General features: G+C 53.0%; 1 protein-coding gene across 1 annotated transcript in view; it reads right to left on the bottom strand.

Moving 5' to 3' along the window:
• GABBR2 (gamma-aminobutyric acid type B receptor subunit 2) overlaps positions 1 to 16,946 on the bottom strand; it is a 399,384-nt gene that overhangs the window by 79,186 nt on the left and 303,252 nt on the right. Inside the window, exon 11 of the mRNA XM_037851102.1 lies at positions 13,747 to 13,879. Coding sequence (XP_037707030.1) covers positions 13,747 to 13,879 — 133 coding nt within the window. The remainder of the gene's footprint in view (positions 1 to 13,746; positions 13,880 to 16,946) is intronic.

The following is a 16,946-nucleotide window of genomic DNA, read 5'->3' as shown; positions in this document are numbered from 1 at the left end:
GACGGCTCTGCCATGGCCACCTCCAGGTGCAGCAAAACCAGTGACTCCGGGGGAGCAGCACGGGGCTCAGCCCAGACCCAGCCCTAATAAGCCACAGACCAGGGACCTGTGTCCACGGGCCTTTGGGACAAGAGGGGAGCAGAGGCTGCCTGGTTCCACCGGGCCAGCCCAACTGCTGGACCCAACTTGGACCCAGGGTCCCCCTCAGGACTAGGCCACGTCTGGCTCTCACCTGTTCCCCAGGACACAGGTGCACCCAGATCGCCAGCCCTGAGCTGGGGGTGGACGTGAACCGCCAGCCGTGACAGGTGACTGTGACCTGCTCACCTGGCTCCCTGCAGGCAGGGCCAGGCCAGCCACCAGTGGTTATGGCTTGGAGGCCTCATGTATGCCCGCTCCCCGCCTGCACCACCAGATTCCAGGCTCTCCAGCTGGACTGGACACCCCACCCCGTTACCCAGAGGCCTCACATCTGACAGGCTGTGCCAACATCACTGCCCAGCCCTGGGGCTGGAAGCCTCCCGCTCACTGAGGCACAAAGGCGGAGGAAAAAGAAAGATATGACCCAGCAGTTCTGCTGCCAGGGATGTGCCCAAAAGGATCACAGATGGAGTTCAGACACCAGCACACCAGTGTGCATCGCAGAGTTGTTCCCAAAAGCCAAAGGGTGGCAGCAACCAAGTGCCCATCAACAGAAGTCGGGTAAACAAAATGTGTACACGTAGACTGGAGTATTGTTCAGCCATAAACAGGAATGATGTTCTCATATGTGCTCCAATGTGGATGAGACTTGAAAACACCATGCTCAGTGAAAGAAGCCAGACCCCAAAGGACAAATATTGCATGATTCTGCTTATATGGAATATCTAGAAAAGGCCAAGTCACAGAGACAGGAAGTGTATTATAGAGGGGGCTGGGAGCGGGGGGAAGGGGGAGCTATGGCTTCACAGGTGCAGAGCTTCCATTTGGGGTGAAGAAGAGGTTTTGGAAATAGATGGTGGTGACGGTTGTAAAACATTGTCCATGTACTTAATGCCACTGAGTCATACAACCAAGATGGTGACAGTGGATAATTTTATGTTATATATATTTTACCACCATCAAAAAAAACAATACATGACAGACAATTTTTAAAAAAGAAAGCGCCCCAGGCTGGCAGAAAGCTCGGGCCCTGGGGTTAGGAGGCGTCTGACGCTGCAGGTCAGCCTGGCCCAGTCCCTTCCAGCCACGGCTGCTGGCCGCACCACAGGACGTTCTCCCAAACTCCCGGCCGACCCCTATGCAGATTCGTTGTGCCGCTGCCTTTCTAGCAACATGGCCCTCCGGGTGTTCACGTTCAGAACATTTCCCCTTTCCACTTTGTTTGTGAAAATAGGAACTGGCCAGGCTAAGCATGACGTCAAGGGAGGGACGATGACATTGAAGAGATTGTTCGGAGACGCGGAGCACAAAGGGGAGCACTGCCAATGGGGTGGAGAGTGGTGGGGGCTCAGCCCTCTACCTGTTTCCTTCATTTCAAAACCAAGGTGAGATCAGACAGGCAAAAACGAATCAAAGGGCTCCAGAAAGGCCTTGGGGCTGCCACATTATTAGCCGGAGTATAATACAAGGATGCAAGAGCAGAAAACCCAGTGTGGAGGGGAGGAGCCAGGCACTGGGGATTTAGACTGAGCTTGTTGAGTGACCACACCATGCAATCCTGGTCCACGAGAGCTGTTCGGGGCCTTAAAGGGCATTCCATTGATCTGTCCATCCATCTGTCCGTCCACCCATCTGTCCATCTGTCCACCCATCCATTCATCCGTCCATCCATCCGTCCATCCGTCTGTCTGTCCACCCATCCGTCCATCCATCCATCCGTCCATCCATCCGTCTGTCCATCTGTCTGCCTATCCATCCATCCATCCATCCATCCATCCATCTGTCCATCCATCCATCTGTCCATGCCTCCATCCATTTGTTCATCTATTCATTCAACATGTATTTCTAGGCCAGAGGCTCAGCATATAATGTGATATTCTGGAGCTGCTGGTCGAGTGAGGAAATCACTTTATAAATGAAGAAACTGAGGCCCAGAGCATTGAAGATCTTTCCCCCGCCCAGGCCACGAGATGGCCCGGAGCTGCGCCTGGGCCTCAGCACCTTCTCCTGCCAGTGCAGCCCTCTCCCCTCCACCTGGCGCCGTGCACTCCTCAAACAGTCACCTCAGTTCACATCAGGGCCCCCACTCTCAGGAGACCGGAGTCAAAGGGGGAAAAAGCTGGTCAGCCCGCGGACAGCCCCCTGGGTGGGCTCAGCACGCTTTTTTTTTTTTTTTTAACTTTTTATAGTTTTATTAATAAAATCAGCACACTTTTAAAGCTAATATATGGACACAACAATCAAGACCAATGGTTTCCAAGGCTTTTTTTTGACCTCCTACCAGAAAAACCATCTTAAACATGAACATATACAGAACACAGATGCTTCGGGAAGGATGGAAATGATGAAACGATATCATAATTTCTACCTCATCATGTGGTGAAGGGTCTCTCTGATGCAGTTAGCACCATTCAAAACATAACTTTTCTCTGCAGTTGTCGTTTTTAAGCCGTTTGTCGATTTTGTGCGGGCTAAGTTTGTTAAGCCTCAGTAACATAACTTAGTTAAAACTCGGTAGTATAAACTTACCCTGGCATCTAGAAACTGGAATCCGTTGCCATAAACTGAAAGCAAAGAACAGACGAGGATGCGTGTACATAGAAGAGCTAACCCGCAGGCCTGAGACCGCTGTCCTGGAGGTCCTGCTTGCCGGGCGGGCCGCGGCTGGCCTTGGGAACCTGGATCTCAGGAGGGTTCCCCACTCCCCGGTCAAAGGGGCTCGCTGTGCCTGAGCGGTGCAGACGACGTGGCTGACACTGAACACCTGCCTTCCATCTGGGATCTCGGTGCGTGGTTGGCAGAAGGAGCCAACGTGACCAGCCTCCGATTAAAACTGGGCACAGAGTCTAACGAGCTTCCCCGCAGACAACATTCCACTTGTGTTGCCGCAAAGGTGTCCTGTGTGACTCCCCTGGGAGAGGATTCTGGAAGCTTGCACCTGGTTTCCCCTGGACCTCACCCCATGTACCTTCCCCCTTGGCTGATTCTGTGTGTTTCCTTTTTCCATAATAAATCATGGCCATGAGTGTGACCAGCTGCCAAGGCCTGCGAGTCCCCCCAGAGAATCCACGCTCCTGGGGGTGGGTCCTGGGGACCCTGACACAAGGCCCCACGGCTGCCAGGTGAAACGCGTCCACCGACCACTGCACCTGGGTAGCCCTTGCGTAGAACCACCAGACTCCCCCACGGAGGCAGGGCCCCAGGGTTGGTCCAGGTGTTAAGTATCAGTAAAGCCTAAATTCTCTAGATTTTTCCCACCTAAAAAAGTTAAACGAACGCTGCAGCATTCTTCCTGCATCTGAGCAGATCATCTTGCACACTCCGTGGGTTCCTTTGGAGACGGCCCTTAAGACAAAGACGAGAAGACGCTGGTGGGAAGATCACGAAAGCAGGACAGGGCCTGGGGACCCCAGTAGCACAGCTGGCCACCCCGGGCGGGCCCTGGCCATGTGCGCGTTCTCTGCTCCGCTGCGCCACTCTCACGTTTCCACCACCTTCTTGTGCCGATGACTAATTCCTTGATCCCTTCTCTGGCCCATTTCTGTCTTCTGAGCGCCAGACTTGCCAATGCCACTGTCCCTGAGACTTCAGCTCGGGTGTCCCCCACACCCTGCCCACTCCACACCCCAGCGGAGCCCCTGGGCCCTTCCCCTGAGATGCTCCACTTCCTCCCAACAAGGGTTGTGGTGCCACCACCCACCTGTCACCTGTCACCCCAGCCAGGACCTGGGGGTCACCCAGGCCTCCTCCCCACGTCACTCTCTGTTGATCCCCAAGCCCTTCTCCAGCTGCCCCCTGTGGTCCCTGCCGGCCTCTGCACTGAGAGGCCGCCCGTGGCTGCACTTCTAGCCTCTCCTGTGCGCTGGCTTCTGGCAAGGGGTGTGGAGGGCGCCAGTGCCAGGAGAGAGGACGGAGCTGTCCGCCTGGCGGCCCCTGTTCCCACCTGCATCTCTGGCAGTTGCTGGGTCTCTGGAACAGCTCTGTCTCCCTCTGGGCTCAGGAGAACACTTTGGGTCTCTTCACCCTTTCCAGCCTGGCAGGCAAAGGCCTCCCACTGTCACACGCTCCTGGGTCCCTTGATGTCCCAGGGTTACCTCCTTAACCGCCCCCCTCCCACCATGGCAGGTGCTCCCTTTGTTAGGGTCTCTCCCTGAGAACCACTGTGTGGGTTGTTCCCTGCCAGGGCCAAGCAAGCGAGGCACGCAAAATACTTGGCACGGGGCCGGACCACGGGAGGTTTCGACCCTTACCTGGTTCTGGGTCTTGCGTTCTTTCTCGCCATTCACTGCACCACAGCGGGCACCTCCCGCCCATCTGTCCTACTGGCGACCCCGTGAGCCTCCCCTCTAAACTCTCTGCTGCTCCAGAGAGCACTTGGGGTACACCCCAAGTTCTGAGCAGGGGTGCCCCCCACCTCCCCACACCCCTCCTGCCACTGCCGCCTGGCATCCTGCATCCAAGCAATACCACGTGCTTAAACGCTCCCTGCACACCAGGCTGGCTCACCCTGCAGGGCCCAGCACCAGCTATTTCTCTGCTCAGAAAGCCATGACTTCCCTGTCTCCCTCGCTAATTCTTACTTGCCCTCCAAACTCCACACTCAGGGGCCACCTCCTCTGAGAAGTCACAGCTGTCCCCTCTTTGTAACTTCTGCCCTGCCTTTCTGCTGGGCTGGCCACACCAGGCTGACGTCCATCTGATGTACTGTTGGCCTCCTCCAGACATGGAGCTCCTCAGAGGCAGGGATGGGGTCGGCCAGCTCAGGGTGTGTGGTGGTTTGGAGCTGTAAGTACCCCAGAAAAACATGTTCTTAAGCCTAATGCATTCCTGAGGGTGTGAACCCGTTATAAGTAGGACCTTTTGATGAGGCTACTTCAGTCAAGGTGGGGCCCAGCTCAATCAGGATGAGTCCTAATCCTCTTATTGGAGTCCTTTATAAGTGGAATGAAATTCAGACAGAGAGAGGGAAAGCCACAGGGAGCAGCCACAGCTGGAATTCAACAGAACCCAGAACAGAATGGAGAGGCCAGGAGAGGACGCCGTGTGCACTGCCGTGCGACAGAAGACCCAGGACCGAGGATCACCGGCAGCCAGCCCTAGAGCCCCACAGTCTTCAGGAAGAAAGCATCACCTCAAAACTGTGAGCTAATACATTCCCATTGTTTAACCCAAGCCATTTCACGGTGTTCACTTGAGCAGCCCAGGAAACTAAAACAGGAGGTCATGAGCGCTTTGTCCCCAGAAATGTGCAAGCTGGGCCTGGGCAAGCACAAAAAAGGACGACCATAGAGGAAACTGGAGCATTTGATGGCAAAAGAGGTTGCATTCCTGGCCTCAGTGGTCCCTTCCACTCAAATGAAATATGCTTCCTAGAAGGTAGTGAGCTACCCGTCACCCCACCTATTCAAGCAGAGCCTGGAGGACCATCTGTCAGGACGCTGCAGGGAGGTTTCATATGATGACTTCCCATGTGCCTTCCTTCTGTGTGGCTCTATGACGCCAAATAATTACTGGAAGCTTCCGAGGGGCTTTAATGATTCTGTTTTCCAATATGTTGCCTCTAACACAAGTCTACAAGGATTCATCAAGGCAAATGGCTTCCCCTTTTTCTCCCAAAGCCTTAAACCTATTTACTCTTCTGACATTAACATCTTTTCTTTTCTCCCTTCAGCCATAAAGTACACAACCCCCTCTGCCAACCACCTTGAATGTGTACATCCATGAGGGGTAGAAAAATTTTAAGAAGACAATGTCCATCTCAGTCTTAGCTATGAAAAAGGAAAAAAAATTAGAGCAAATACCCAAATGGGAAGAAAATCTATGCCCTGCACAGTTCTGCTCAGCCGCCGTGCAATCGATTTGAGGCAGCCGTTTCTGGCAGAGGGAAGAGCTTTCACTGCTCTTAGGGGATTGGTGGGAAAGTGGACCCCCGGCCTCGGCTTGCAGGGCTGCTTGAAAGATGACGGGGCAGCTGTGCCCCGGGGCCACCTCGTCACTGCACACACAGGCGGCCCCAGGTCGAGGCACCAGATGTGGCAGAGGCCCTGGGCGGCCGGCCGGACGCTGGGGAGCGAGCCACTTGCCTGCTGTCCAAAAAGGTTCTAAAAGGGCCTTTTGTTTCATTCTGATGCTCACCCCAGGCAATCGATAGTGAGGAGGCAGGGGAGGAAAAGCCAAACTGCGGGATAGCAGACCCCCCGACCACAGCTAGGCGTGAGTTCGGCAGGGAGGGAGGCCTGGCTTCAGTCTGGGGTCTCCAGGGCCTGCCTCATCTTCCTGGGAACTGGGGGTTGGGGGAAGATCTGGGGTGTGTCCTGGAACAGTAATTCTCTCAAGAGCAGCTTCTAGAAACAGCTCCAAAAGGCCCTGTCTTGCTCAGTGTCCTTTCAAAAAAGACCCACATGGAAAATTCCTATCTAGAGTTTGCAGTAAGGCCAAGCCTCTCTGGGGGAGCAATTCAGAGGCCACAGGAGACCCTGGGCACCTGCAAGGTGCTCTGGGACCCAGGTCAGGGCCAGTGGGGCATCTTAGGAGACTTGGCGCAACTTTGAGAAAAGCAGCCCCTCCAGGTCCTTTTTGAAAGCCCCCCACTCCCTATGGCTGGCTGTCGCAGCTGGCCCCAAAAAGGTGGGCTTGGATTACAGATCAGAAGCTGGAGTTCAGCTCCCCCAACCCCCGACACAACACCCTTGTGCAGTGCACAAAGTGCACAACTGCCCTCAGTGCCTTGGCTTGGGTGACAATAATGTAGAGCTAGGGGAGAGGCTTTTCCCCCTGCTCTCCCCACAGGGCCTGGGGGTCCGCAGGCAGCACCCTGGAGTTGGGCCGTGGCAGCAGTGGGATGGGGGCTGATGTGTACCTCCACGCAGCTATGTGGACAGAAGATGTGAGGCGTGGGTGCTGGGGCCAGGGTGGATGGACAGGGTGGATATGACAAGTGACCACAGCTGCTATGAAACCTGGGGCCAAGCAACAGGCCTCTTTGGGGGACTTCCAGAAATCACTGGAGCTCATCTGTGGGGGGTGGGGTCCCCTGTTTCAAGTCTTCTCTGGTTTGTCCCTTTGCCTCCAGCCCACCCTGCCCGTGCTGGGCCTGTCCACACCCGGGCATGTTGCTTGGGGGTTATTTGTCCACGTCGTCTTCCATCTACATGGCCAGCCCCCGGTGGCCCAGCTCCATCCCTGCAGGGACCGGCACTGAGTGGGTGTCTGGGAGGTGTTATCCCAGTAATGGGACATGCTAGCAAATGAGCCGTAAGAGCAAGGGCACGATGAGGCCAGGGCCACCTCAGGGAGGGTGGGAAAGGAAAGTATCTCAGGTCCACTTGTGGGGGAGTCTGAGGAGCCCCCAGTAGCCTCTCAGCCCCATCCTCCAGAAGCCAGAGGTTCCAGGAGGACTTGTCACAAAGCTCCATGGGAGTCAGACAGGACTTCATGGAGGAGGTGGCAATTGAGCTGGGTCTCCAAGGATTGTTAGGAGTTTGGCAGACTGAAGGAATAGGGGTGTTTCAGGAAAAGAACCAGCCCTGGCTGGCCAGGCACAGAGAAGATGGGGGTGGGGGCCACGGCTAGATGGAAGGGAGCTGCGCCCCACCCAGGACTCCAAGTGGCCGAAGCAGGCCCCGTCCACACCAATCCCCATGGCTGCCTCCCTCGGCTGGTCTGCAAAGCCGCCATCAAACCCTGGGGGCACCTCCTGGCCCAGCCTCCTGGACGCCTTCTGAAATCACAAAGCATGGTCCCACGGCCGGCCCCGGGGGCACGGGACCACGTGCAGAAACAGCTCCCCAGACCCACAAGCTGCCTCGGACCCTCTCTCAGCTGCCACAAAGGCAATCCCCAAGAGCGACAGTTAATTTCCTGCGTCAACGTGGCTGGGCTACGGTGCCCAGTTGTTTGGTCAAACGCTGGCCCAGTTCTTGCCCTGGAGGAATTTCGTCGATGGGCTTAGCATCTATTATCAGCTGACTTTTAGTAAAGGCTGCGATCCTCTGAAACGGACACCTTCAGAGCAAAGAACAGAGGGTTCCAGAGGAAGAACAAATTCTGCGCAGACTGCAACACCGGTTCCTTTCAGTTTCCAACCTGCCAGCCTCCCCTATGGCTTTTGGACTTGAGGCCACAATATCAACTCTTACTGGAGTTTCCAGCCTGCTGGACTTGAATTTGCTGGGTGGGCAGGTGGGCGTTCCTAGTAGTCTGTACTCTTTGAGTTAGAGTTAGAAAATCTGAGCACCTCAGGATGGGCTGGAAGAGGGGGTCATGCTCCCCGATCTGGTGCCTGGGGCCCCACTGCCCGACCCCTGTCCCACCTGAGCTCACCCACCTCCCGTGAGCCTCTGTGACGTGACTCTCCTGCTTCCCGAGGTGCAGGATGGAGGCCGAACCCCAGGGGCCTCCAGCCCAGGAGCCCCTTTCTCGCCGGAGCTGGTCCTCAGGGACAAGTTTGGGGTGCTTCCACTTGTCTTACATGGCCAGTCTCCAGGAGATGAACAAAAATAACACACCAGGACCTGACCATGGCCTTGCTTCCCTAGTTACCCCTAGTTAGCTCTGGGATGCGGCACTGGCATCCCCTGGGGGCGAGTTAGAAACGCAGCTTCTCAGGCCCCAGCCCAGACCTGCTGGACCAGAATCACATTTTTCCAGAGCCCCACGGGATCCTGCCCACATTGTACAAGGTCCAGGCAGTTACAACTCAGGACCGTGGCTACCCTTGGGGGTGCGGAGGGGTCAGGGTTGGGGTATAGGAAGTGGAAGGTGAGAGGAAGGGCTTCGGGGGAGCTGGCCATTTTCTGTTTCTTGATCTGCATGCTGTGTTTACAGCTGAGTTCAGTTTGTGAAAATGCATTCAGCTGTACCCTAGGTGCACTTGGATATATTTTTATTTTAATAAAAATAAAAAAAATAAGAAAGGAGTTGGGATTGTCAGCTAGCGGTGGCAGCTGGGAGACGGAAGGCTGAGCCCCTCTGAGCTCCCGTCAGAGCTGAGCTGGCCTGTCCTAGCTCTTATGCCAGATTCCAGCGTCTGGGGACTCACGCCCATAGCGTCTTTGGGGATGCCCGCCACGTCACTCTTCTCTCCCTTGCAGCCTGCCCGAGGCCCCTGACAGCACTGCAGACGGCAGAGCTCCACATCCAGTGGCTTGGGCACCGGCAGGCCCGAGTGTGTCCCCGACCCAGTTCTAGCAGAGTGAGCCCACGTGAGCTACGTGTCACCACGGACACGTCTCCACCAAACTGGCCAGCCCCAACCCCAGTTTTCCCAGCCTCCTCACCTGAGTCGGCTCTGGTTTACCAATAGCTCTCTTAGCAGTGCTCAGAGGTTCACACAATTATTCATTGATTCATTCATTCATTCAATGATTATGGTTAACATTTATGGAATCCTACTATGTGGCAGACACTAATCCATTAATCTCCTTTAACCCTCACAACTCTATTATCCTCATTTTACAGAGGAGCAGAATAAGGCTCAGAGATGCTAAGTAACTTAAATCACACATCTAGGAAGTAGCACAACTGGGACAGGAACACAGAGGCTTTCCTATGCACCTAGCAACCTGATAACTAGGAGAACACATCAAAGATGAATGCATAAATATAACAAAAGCCACTGAACTATACGCTTTAAAAGGGTGAATTTTATGGCAAAAATGTTGGTTGGAATAAATGTTTGCCAGATCCCTAAGAGTTTGGTTTTTGTTGATCTTCTCCCGGCATCAACCAGCTAACCATCGATCAAGATATTTCTTAAAAAAAAAAAAAAGAAAAGAAAAAAACAATTGAAAAAAGATGTGTGAAACCTCTCAGGCATCTTTGCCGTCCAACAGAGCTCGTTTTAAACATCAGCCCTGCCACCCACCAAGGACTGCGATGCAATCTTGCGGTCTCGGTTTTCTCTCCTGTAGGATGGGTACAGGGGACCTTGCTTTGCCAGGTGGCCGGAGGGCTTTGGGGGAAAGGCTGCACCTGGCAGACAGCGGGCTGGTCCTTGGGAAGTCACACCGGAGAGCAGGAATTCCACGAAGGCACAGGCCCGCCCTTGGGGAGCTAATGACATGAAAGTGCTGACCACTTCCCCTTGCCCCCCAGGTGTGCGTCTGTCCCAAGGGCACAGGAAGCTGGTGCAGATGCAGGTGATACCCCCTTCCCCCCCACCTCCTCCACCGCCCCCCATGACTGGGTCATTCTCATGAACCCCTTCTCACCCTCCTCAGCCTTCCTCCTCCCACGCGCCTACCCTGCTCCCCGCTGCCGGCTGACAGGGGCTGGGATTCCCGAGTGCTCAGCTCAGCGTGGGAGAAGGGAGCAGGCTTCCTCCCGCCCTGGCGTGGGGGCTCTGGCCGCCCCCCAGCACTGGCCTCACAGGCAGCCCTGTGCCCACAAGGGCCACATTGCTATGGCGACTCCCCTGCCCACACAGCGTCCAGGGACACAGCATGGTGTAGCTCGTTTGCAAGACTTGCTGAAAACAGCACTGACAGGCTGGAAGGTTCCGGAGGGGGTCAGGTGAACAGGGGATGGGAACCGAGTGGAACTGTGTGTGTGTGTGTGTGTGTGTATGTGAGAATGTGAGTGTGTGTGAATGTGTGTGAGTGTATGTCTGTGTCAAATAGCAGGTGGAATATAACCCAAATCATTCCCACCGGGGACTGGTGTCTAGGCTCTGAATTCCAGAGCTCTCCGTTGCCCTCCCTGCGATATTGGGTGTTATTAAATAAGTGAGCCCCATCCTAACCCCCGTACAAATCAGCGCTGACCCAGTTCAGTCCGCAGGCGTTACCAAATGCCTTTCCCCACGGTGGTACATGGAGATCCTCTTTGCAGAGCTTCTGAAACAGCTCTGGCTGCAAATCAATAAATTCTCAGGGGCAGTGGAAGAGGGCCCCAATGTCTTCCCGAGCCCTCGTGTCTGGTGCGAATGCAGATTTCTAAAGCGCTTTATGATTTATTCATAGCACCTTTTCAGGCTTCCCCTCGCACAGATGAGCGTGACTCCGAGAACAGAATGTCAGGCTTCATTAAAAGAAAAGGCCTAGTGTGGGGGACGTCCCTTTCCGTGCTTTCCAGCCTGTGTCACCAGCGTTTGTAGAATTCAGGTCAAACCCAAGAAAGCACCTGTGTTTTAACAGTTTTGCTGGAAGCTTCTTTCTGGAAGGAGGAGAACTTCCAAGAGGTGGGCAGCTCTAGACGGCTGCCTTGAGTGTCTCTGCACCTGGCTGATGCAGAAATGGGGGGTTTAGTGGGCGTCACCTGCCCTAGAGCTGGAAGGACTTTCACACGTTGCGGTCATCCTCGTCCCTCTTTGGGGGACGGACCCCGCTCAATTGCACACACCCAAGAGGATTTTGGAGCAGCTCAGTTTCTTCAGCGCTAACCCGGGCGCCCTGATGCCAGGCAGGTGGAGACGTGCATCTCTTGTATTCACCTCTTAACCCCCAGAAGTCTCGGACTTGGGCGGTTTGATGCATTCCCAGGAGGCAGACAGCAGCGGACGGGGAGAAGGGTGGAGGGGTCTCCAGGAAGGCCTGGGGCCTGGCAGGGAGACCGAGGCAGGCACTCACCTCTCAGGGCTCCAGTTCACAAGGCTGCACCACTGGGGTTCAGAGCACTGTGTAAACTGGAAGCCGCCAATCCAGCCCCCAGCACCAAACTTGGGGGGAGGGTCCAGGCACTTCAAAGCAGAGAGGGAAGAGGGAAACCTCCTTTCTCCTTCTCACTTAGCTTCTTTAGGGGGCCCCAGGCCTCACCACCGCCCAGGAAAGCCGACCGTAGAAAAACATGGTGTCTGTGAAATCAGAGCACACCACGGAGGCACACACCACGACGACGCAGAAATGTAGGCTCCACACCTTCCCCAAAACGAGCATGACTTCCACAGGTGGTCGTCATCGTCCATCTTTAGGGAACGGCTCCCCCTAAACCACACACACAAGGGCTGTGGAGCAGCTCAGCTTCCTCGGGGCTGACTCCAGGCACCTGTTGCCAGGCAGTGGGGGCCGAGCAGCTCACACATTCACCTCCCAGAAGGGCAGAACAAAGCGAGAGAGGGCAGTGTGAAGCTTGGCAGCAAAAACTCTGACAGAGGGTTTTGTCAGAGCTCCCAGTGGACAGAGGGAGCCCGGGAACACTTGGGGGGTGACCGCCCTCCCAGGAGAAGAGGTGTCTCAGCTCCCAGTGGCCCCACGACCCCTGAGGACACAGGAAGCACACCTGTGGGCATCTTGGCTTGCTGGTCCAAGCCAATCACCTGTCGGGCTCCGGGGAGCACTGTCGCCTCCAAGGCCAGCTCTGGGAGCTCCCCTCCTTCCCACGGCCGCCCCAGACCATGGGGAGCGGAGGCAGCCTGGAAAGTCCAAGACGTGGGGGCTGACCCGTGGCTCTGTTTACAGCTCGTCTGTTTGTCCATCTCTCGCTGCCAATTTTGCAACCCATCAACCCCAGTAGCAGACAACAAGGAAACTTTAGAGCAGGAAATAGCCTCTAAGAGACCACTTTGTCAAAAAGAATCTACTTCACTCTCAACACCTCAAAAGAAATGGCGAAGGATTCACCGATCCCCACCGATGCCTGCACCAGCTCCCCCAGCCCCAGTCCTCCAGGCAGGGAACTGAAGAGTCAGTGGATTTAGGACAACCGGGAACACAAGTGGCCAGGCCAGCTTCGAGAGATCACAGCGGTCAAAGCCCAGGAATAAGTCCTACCTGGTCCTCTCGTCTTAAAAAATAAGCCAATGATACTTTCAACTGAGAGTGAATTCCACACAATTGCTTATTGCTACTGCATAACCTCCTTTATTTTAAAAACAATCAAAACAACTAAAGAACATTCCCTTAGCATCAAAACTTTAAAAATGCTAATTAATTTTCAAAATAATCTTCCTAAAAGATAGTAAATAAATTATACTGTTTTGGGCTTTCTTAAATACATACATTCTTGATGGGGAATATAGCTATATAGCCTAAGAGGGCAAAAATTGATTCTTGGAAGATGAAAATACATTACCCTTTTATGTATAAACTATAGAAAATATACACTTGACATCAACAGACCTTTAGTAGATCTATGATATTAAGTTCCATGGGGTTGATTAGGAAAATATACCTAATCCTTGGTGGGGGGCAATAATGAAAAACAATGATTGAGAATCACCGTTTAAATAGAAAATGATTACATCTTTTCTATAAGATCAAAGCCATCCAGAGAAACCTCTCAATATATTCTATGACGGTTATTGAGGCAGATGGGAGGATTTGTTCCTTCCTGAAACGACCCCGATCCCAGTTGCTTAAGCACCTCTGGTTGGTAATTTTTCTCCCTCCCTTTTCTATGATATCCGGTTGTTTCTCAGTGGACTATCTTCTGGTAGCAGCCTGGAAAATCCACTATCTTAATTGGACAGGCAATGTCTAAGTAAGTCAGTTCTGGTCTGAAAGGAACACCGTACTTCCCCAATGAGTTGCAAGATCAGCTGAATGAGTTTTCTTCTGCCTGTTTGGGGGACTTTTTGTGTATTTCTGGGCTCAGCTCTGGGTTTCTGATGACTGAGATCACCCAAAGAACTTTATACCATATGCCATTAGAAAATGCAAAATTACTTACAGTGCAAAGGGTTTCGAAAGTCTTTTCTGAGACAAAGGATCCATCGAGGCCAAAGAGAAATATAGATGCGTAGGAGAGCATGCCTCCGAGGATGATGAGATTGTTCATGTACGGACTGGACATCTTTATCAGCCTGGGAAGAGGAAGCCATGGTTAGCAGGACGGGTAACTCCAGGATTCATTTAACAAGCATTTTCCCAATGCTGCAAGGTGCATATTGTTGGAGGGGAGGGAGTAAAATGGATGCCCTGGCAGCCCCTCCAGGACTGTGCCACCTAAGGGGGCCGTTTGCCTCTTCCCTAAATGACCCCAGGAAGATATATTTCTAGATGCTGATTTTCTTGCTGCCTCTGTCAAGTTCAGCTGTCACCCCTCTAGGGCCAGCTTGGAGCATCAGATTTTTCAACCATGAATTTGTAGTTTACACAAAAGGTTTAAGTCAACTGAGGTTTGTGGCTGGAGATGGGAAGACCGGCCAAATCCTGAGAATTTTATATTTAAATTCAGCAACTTCCCACCATGCAGGGGAAGATTCCCACACCACCCTCTCCAGGAATAAGTAAGCCAGGTCCAGGAGAATTCCAGTTTTCTCAGGAGTTGTGGTCCCCAGGTGGTAAGTGAGCAATAAGCCCACACTGCCCTGTGCAAGATGGGGGCCACCGGGCATGGACAGGGACTCCTCCCAGGCAGCAGGAGGTGGAGATAGACAGCAGAGACCCTGGTACTGCAGTTGGGGCATTCTTATGCTCCCAGACTCTACGTGCTCCTCTCTCACTTCCGTTAGGGATCCTGCTGTGGCTCCCAGCTGCCCAGTAAGCCAGGGCTGGGTTAAAACACCAGCGGCTGGAGTCTACCCTCAGTTTCCCCCAGCACCATCAGCTTGGAACTTCACAGGTTTTCAGGTACCCCTGGGTCCAGGTGTTCTTTTGCATATTATAATTATGGTTGATTATTTTCTTACCATTTTCTTTTGCAGTCTGCAGTTCTAGGAAACCTGCCACATTTTAAAACTGCAATGCATCCATATGACCTGGCAATGCCACTTCTAAGTATATACCCCAAAGAATTGAAAGCAGGGACTGAATCAGGTTATTTGTACACCGATGTTCATTGTGGCATGATTCACAAGTGCCAGAAGATGGAAGCAACTAAGTGTCCATCAACAGGTGAATAGATAAAAAAAAGTGCTGTATATACACGATGGAATATTATTCAGCTGTGAAAATGACTGAAGTTCTGGTACATGAGATAATGTGGACAGACACCAAAGACAGAAATAAGCCTGACACAAAAGGATGAATACTGTGTGGATCTCAATGATACAGAATAATTAGAATAAGCAAATTCACAGAGTCAGAATCTAGAATGTGGGTTACCAGGGGCCGGGTGGGTTTGGAATCGGGAGTTAATGCTTAATGGTTACAGAGTTTCCATTTGGGTGATGAAAAGGTTTTGGTAATGGATGCTGGCGATGGTAGCGCAACACTGTGAAGGTAATTAACAGTGCTGAATTACATATCTGAATATGCTTAAAAGGGGAAATTTTAGGTGGTATATATGTTACTAGAATAAATTTTTTTTAAAAAAAACAACCCCCATTGGACTGTACAACACAAACAGTGACCCCTAATGTAAACCATGGACTAGAGTTAATAATATTCTCTCTTCTGTTGTAACAAAGGCACCACACTAATGCAAAATGTTACTAATGGGGCAGGTACATAGGAACCTGTATTTTCTGCATGCTTTTTCTGCAACTCTACAACTCTCATTTAAAGAAATGCAATGCATCAAAATGGTAGAGGGAGAAAAAGCATAGCGTAAATTGTGGGACGCCAGGGGCTGTTCGGTTGGGAGCTCTAAGTCCAGAGCCTGGCCTCTGACATCCTACTGCGCCATCAGGCAAGTCACTGAACTTCAGAGGCTCAGTTTGCTCACCTGTAAAATGAGAGCCCTGGCTGTGCCAGCTGAGCACACAGAAAGCTGAGATGAGACCCAGTCCTTGCAGTTCTTTCATAAACCATGCCCTGCTAAGGCAGCACCATTCTTATCCCAGGAGGCTGGTGAGGGTGAGGCTGGGGCAGGCTTCCTGGAGGAGGTGGGCCTTAAAGGAGGGGTGGCGTTTGGGAAGACAGAAGTGACGGGGACTTGGGAGCACTAGGACATTTATTTCCTATCTCTGTGCAGATTTTTAAATAGCTAAACCAGTAAAAAAATGCCCCTGGATGCCAGCTATTATGGATCGGACAGTGTCTTCCCCCAAAGGATATGTCCTAGGGCCCGACCCCTCAGATCTTGGAATGGGACCTAATCTGGAAACAGGGTTGTTGCTGATGGAATTAAATTTAGGATGAGACTGCGCAGGAGTAGGGTGGGCTCTAAGCTAGTGTGATGGGGTCCTTGTGAGAAGAGGCGATAGACAGACGCAGGAGAGATGGCCGAGTGATGGCCGAGGCAGAGACGGGAGCGAGGCAGCTGCAAGCCAAGTATGGCCACGGGCAGCTGGGGACCCCAAGAAGCCAAGAGAGGTGAGGAAGGAGGATCCCCGACAGGATCCTGGGAGGCTGGAGCCTCCCAGTCCAGAGGGAGCGTGACCCTGCTGACACCTTGCTTTGGACTTTCAGCCTCCAGAACTGTGAGACAATGCATTTCTGTGGGTTTAAGCCACCCAGTTTGGGGCACTATGTTATGGTGGCCCTTGGAGATGAAGACCCCAGCCTGCTGGAGAGAGGGCCAGCCATGTTCTCCAGGAGGCCGGGAGCCGGTCAGGAAGGAAGTAGGGCGTTTAGTCTTGCGATAGGGCCACTTGCTGTTACCGTGGGAATTCCTGAGGCTTCAAGGAGGATTCCAGAATCTAACATGGATTGAGCACTCTCTCTGAGGCCAGGCCTTGTGCCAAATGCTTCTACGTAGGGGCATCATTTATGTTCACAGGCAAAAGTTGCTTCAAATTTTTGTGGCTCTATGTGTTATTTTGTAATCAATAAAATAAAGCAACAAGGTGATAAAACTCCTTTTTTGTTTTGCAGAAAATGGGTTTGACCTACGCAATTGCCACCAGAATGAATGAATGAATACGTAAAATAAGCTGGAGCCTCCCAGTCCAGGGAGAGAAACTGCACCCCTTGGAACTGGGTGTGCTCCCCAGGTGGCAGCGCCGCTCGTGGGTGGCGGGAGGCTGGGGTGCCCCGACTGGCGCC

Source organism: Choloepus didactylus, chromosome 10 (assembly GCF_015220235.1).
Source record: "Choloepus didactylus isolate mChoDid1 chromosome 10, mChoDid1.pri, whole genome shotgun sequence".
NCBI classification, from domain to species: Eukaryota; Metazoa; Chordata; class Mammalia; order Pilosa; family Megalonychidae; genus Choloepus; species Choloepus didactylus.
Note: the sequence above shows the minus strand (reverse complement) of the source record. Positions and strands in the feature narration are given on the sequence as shown.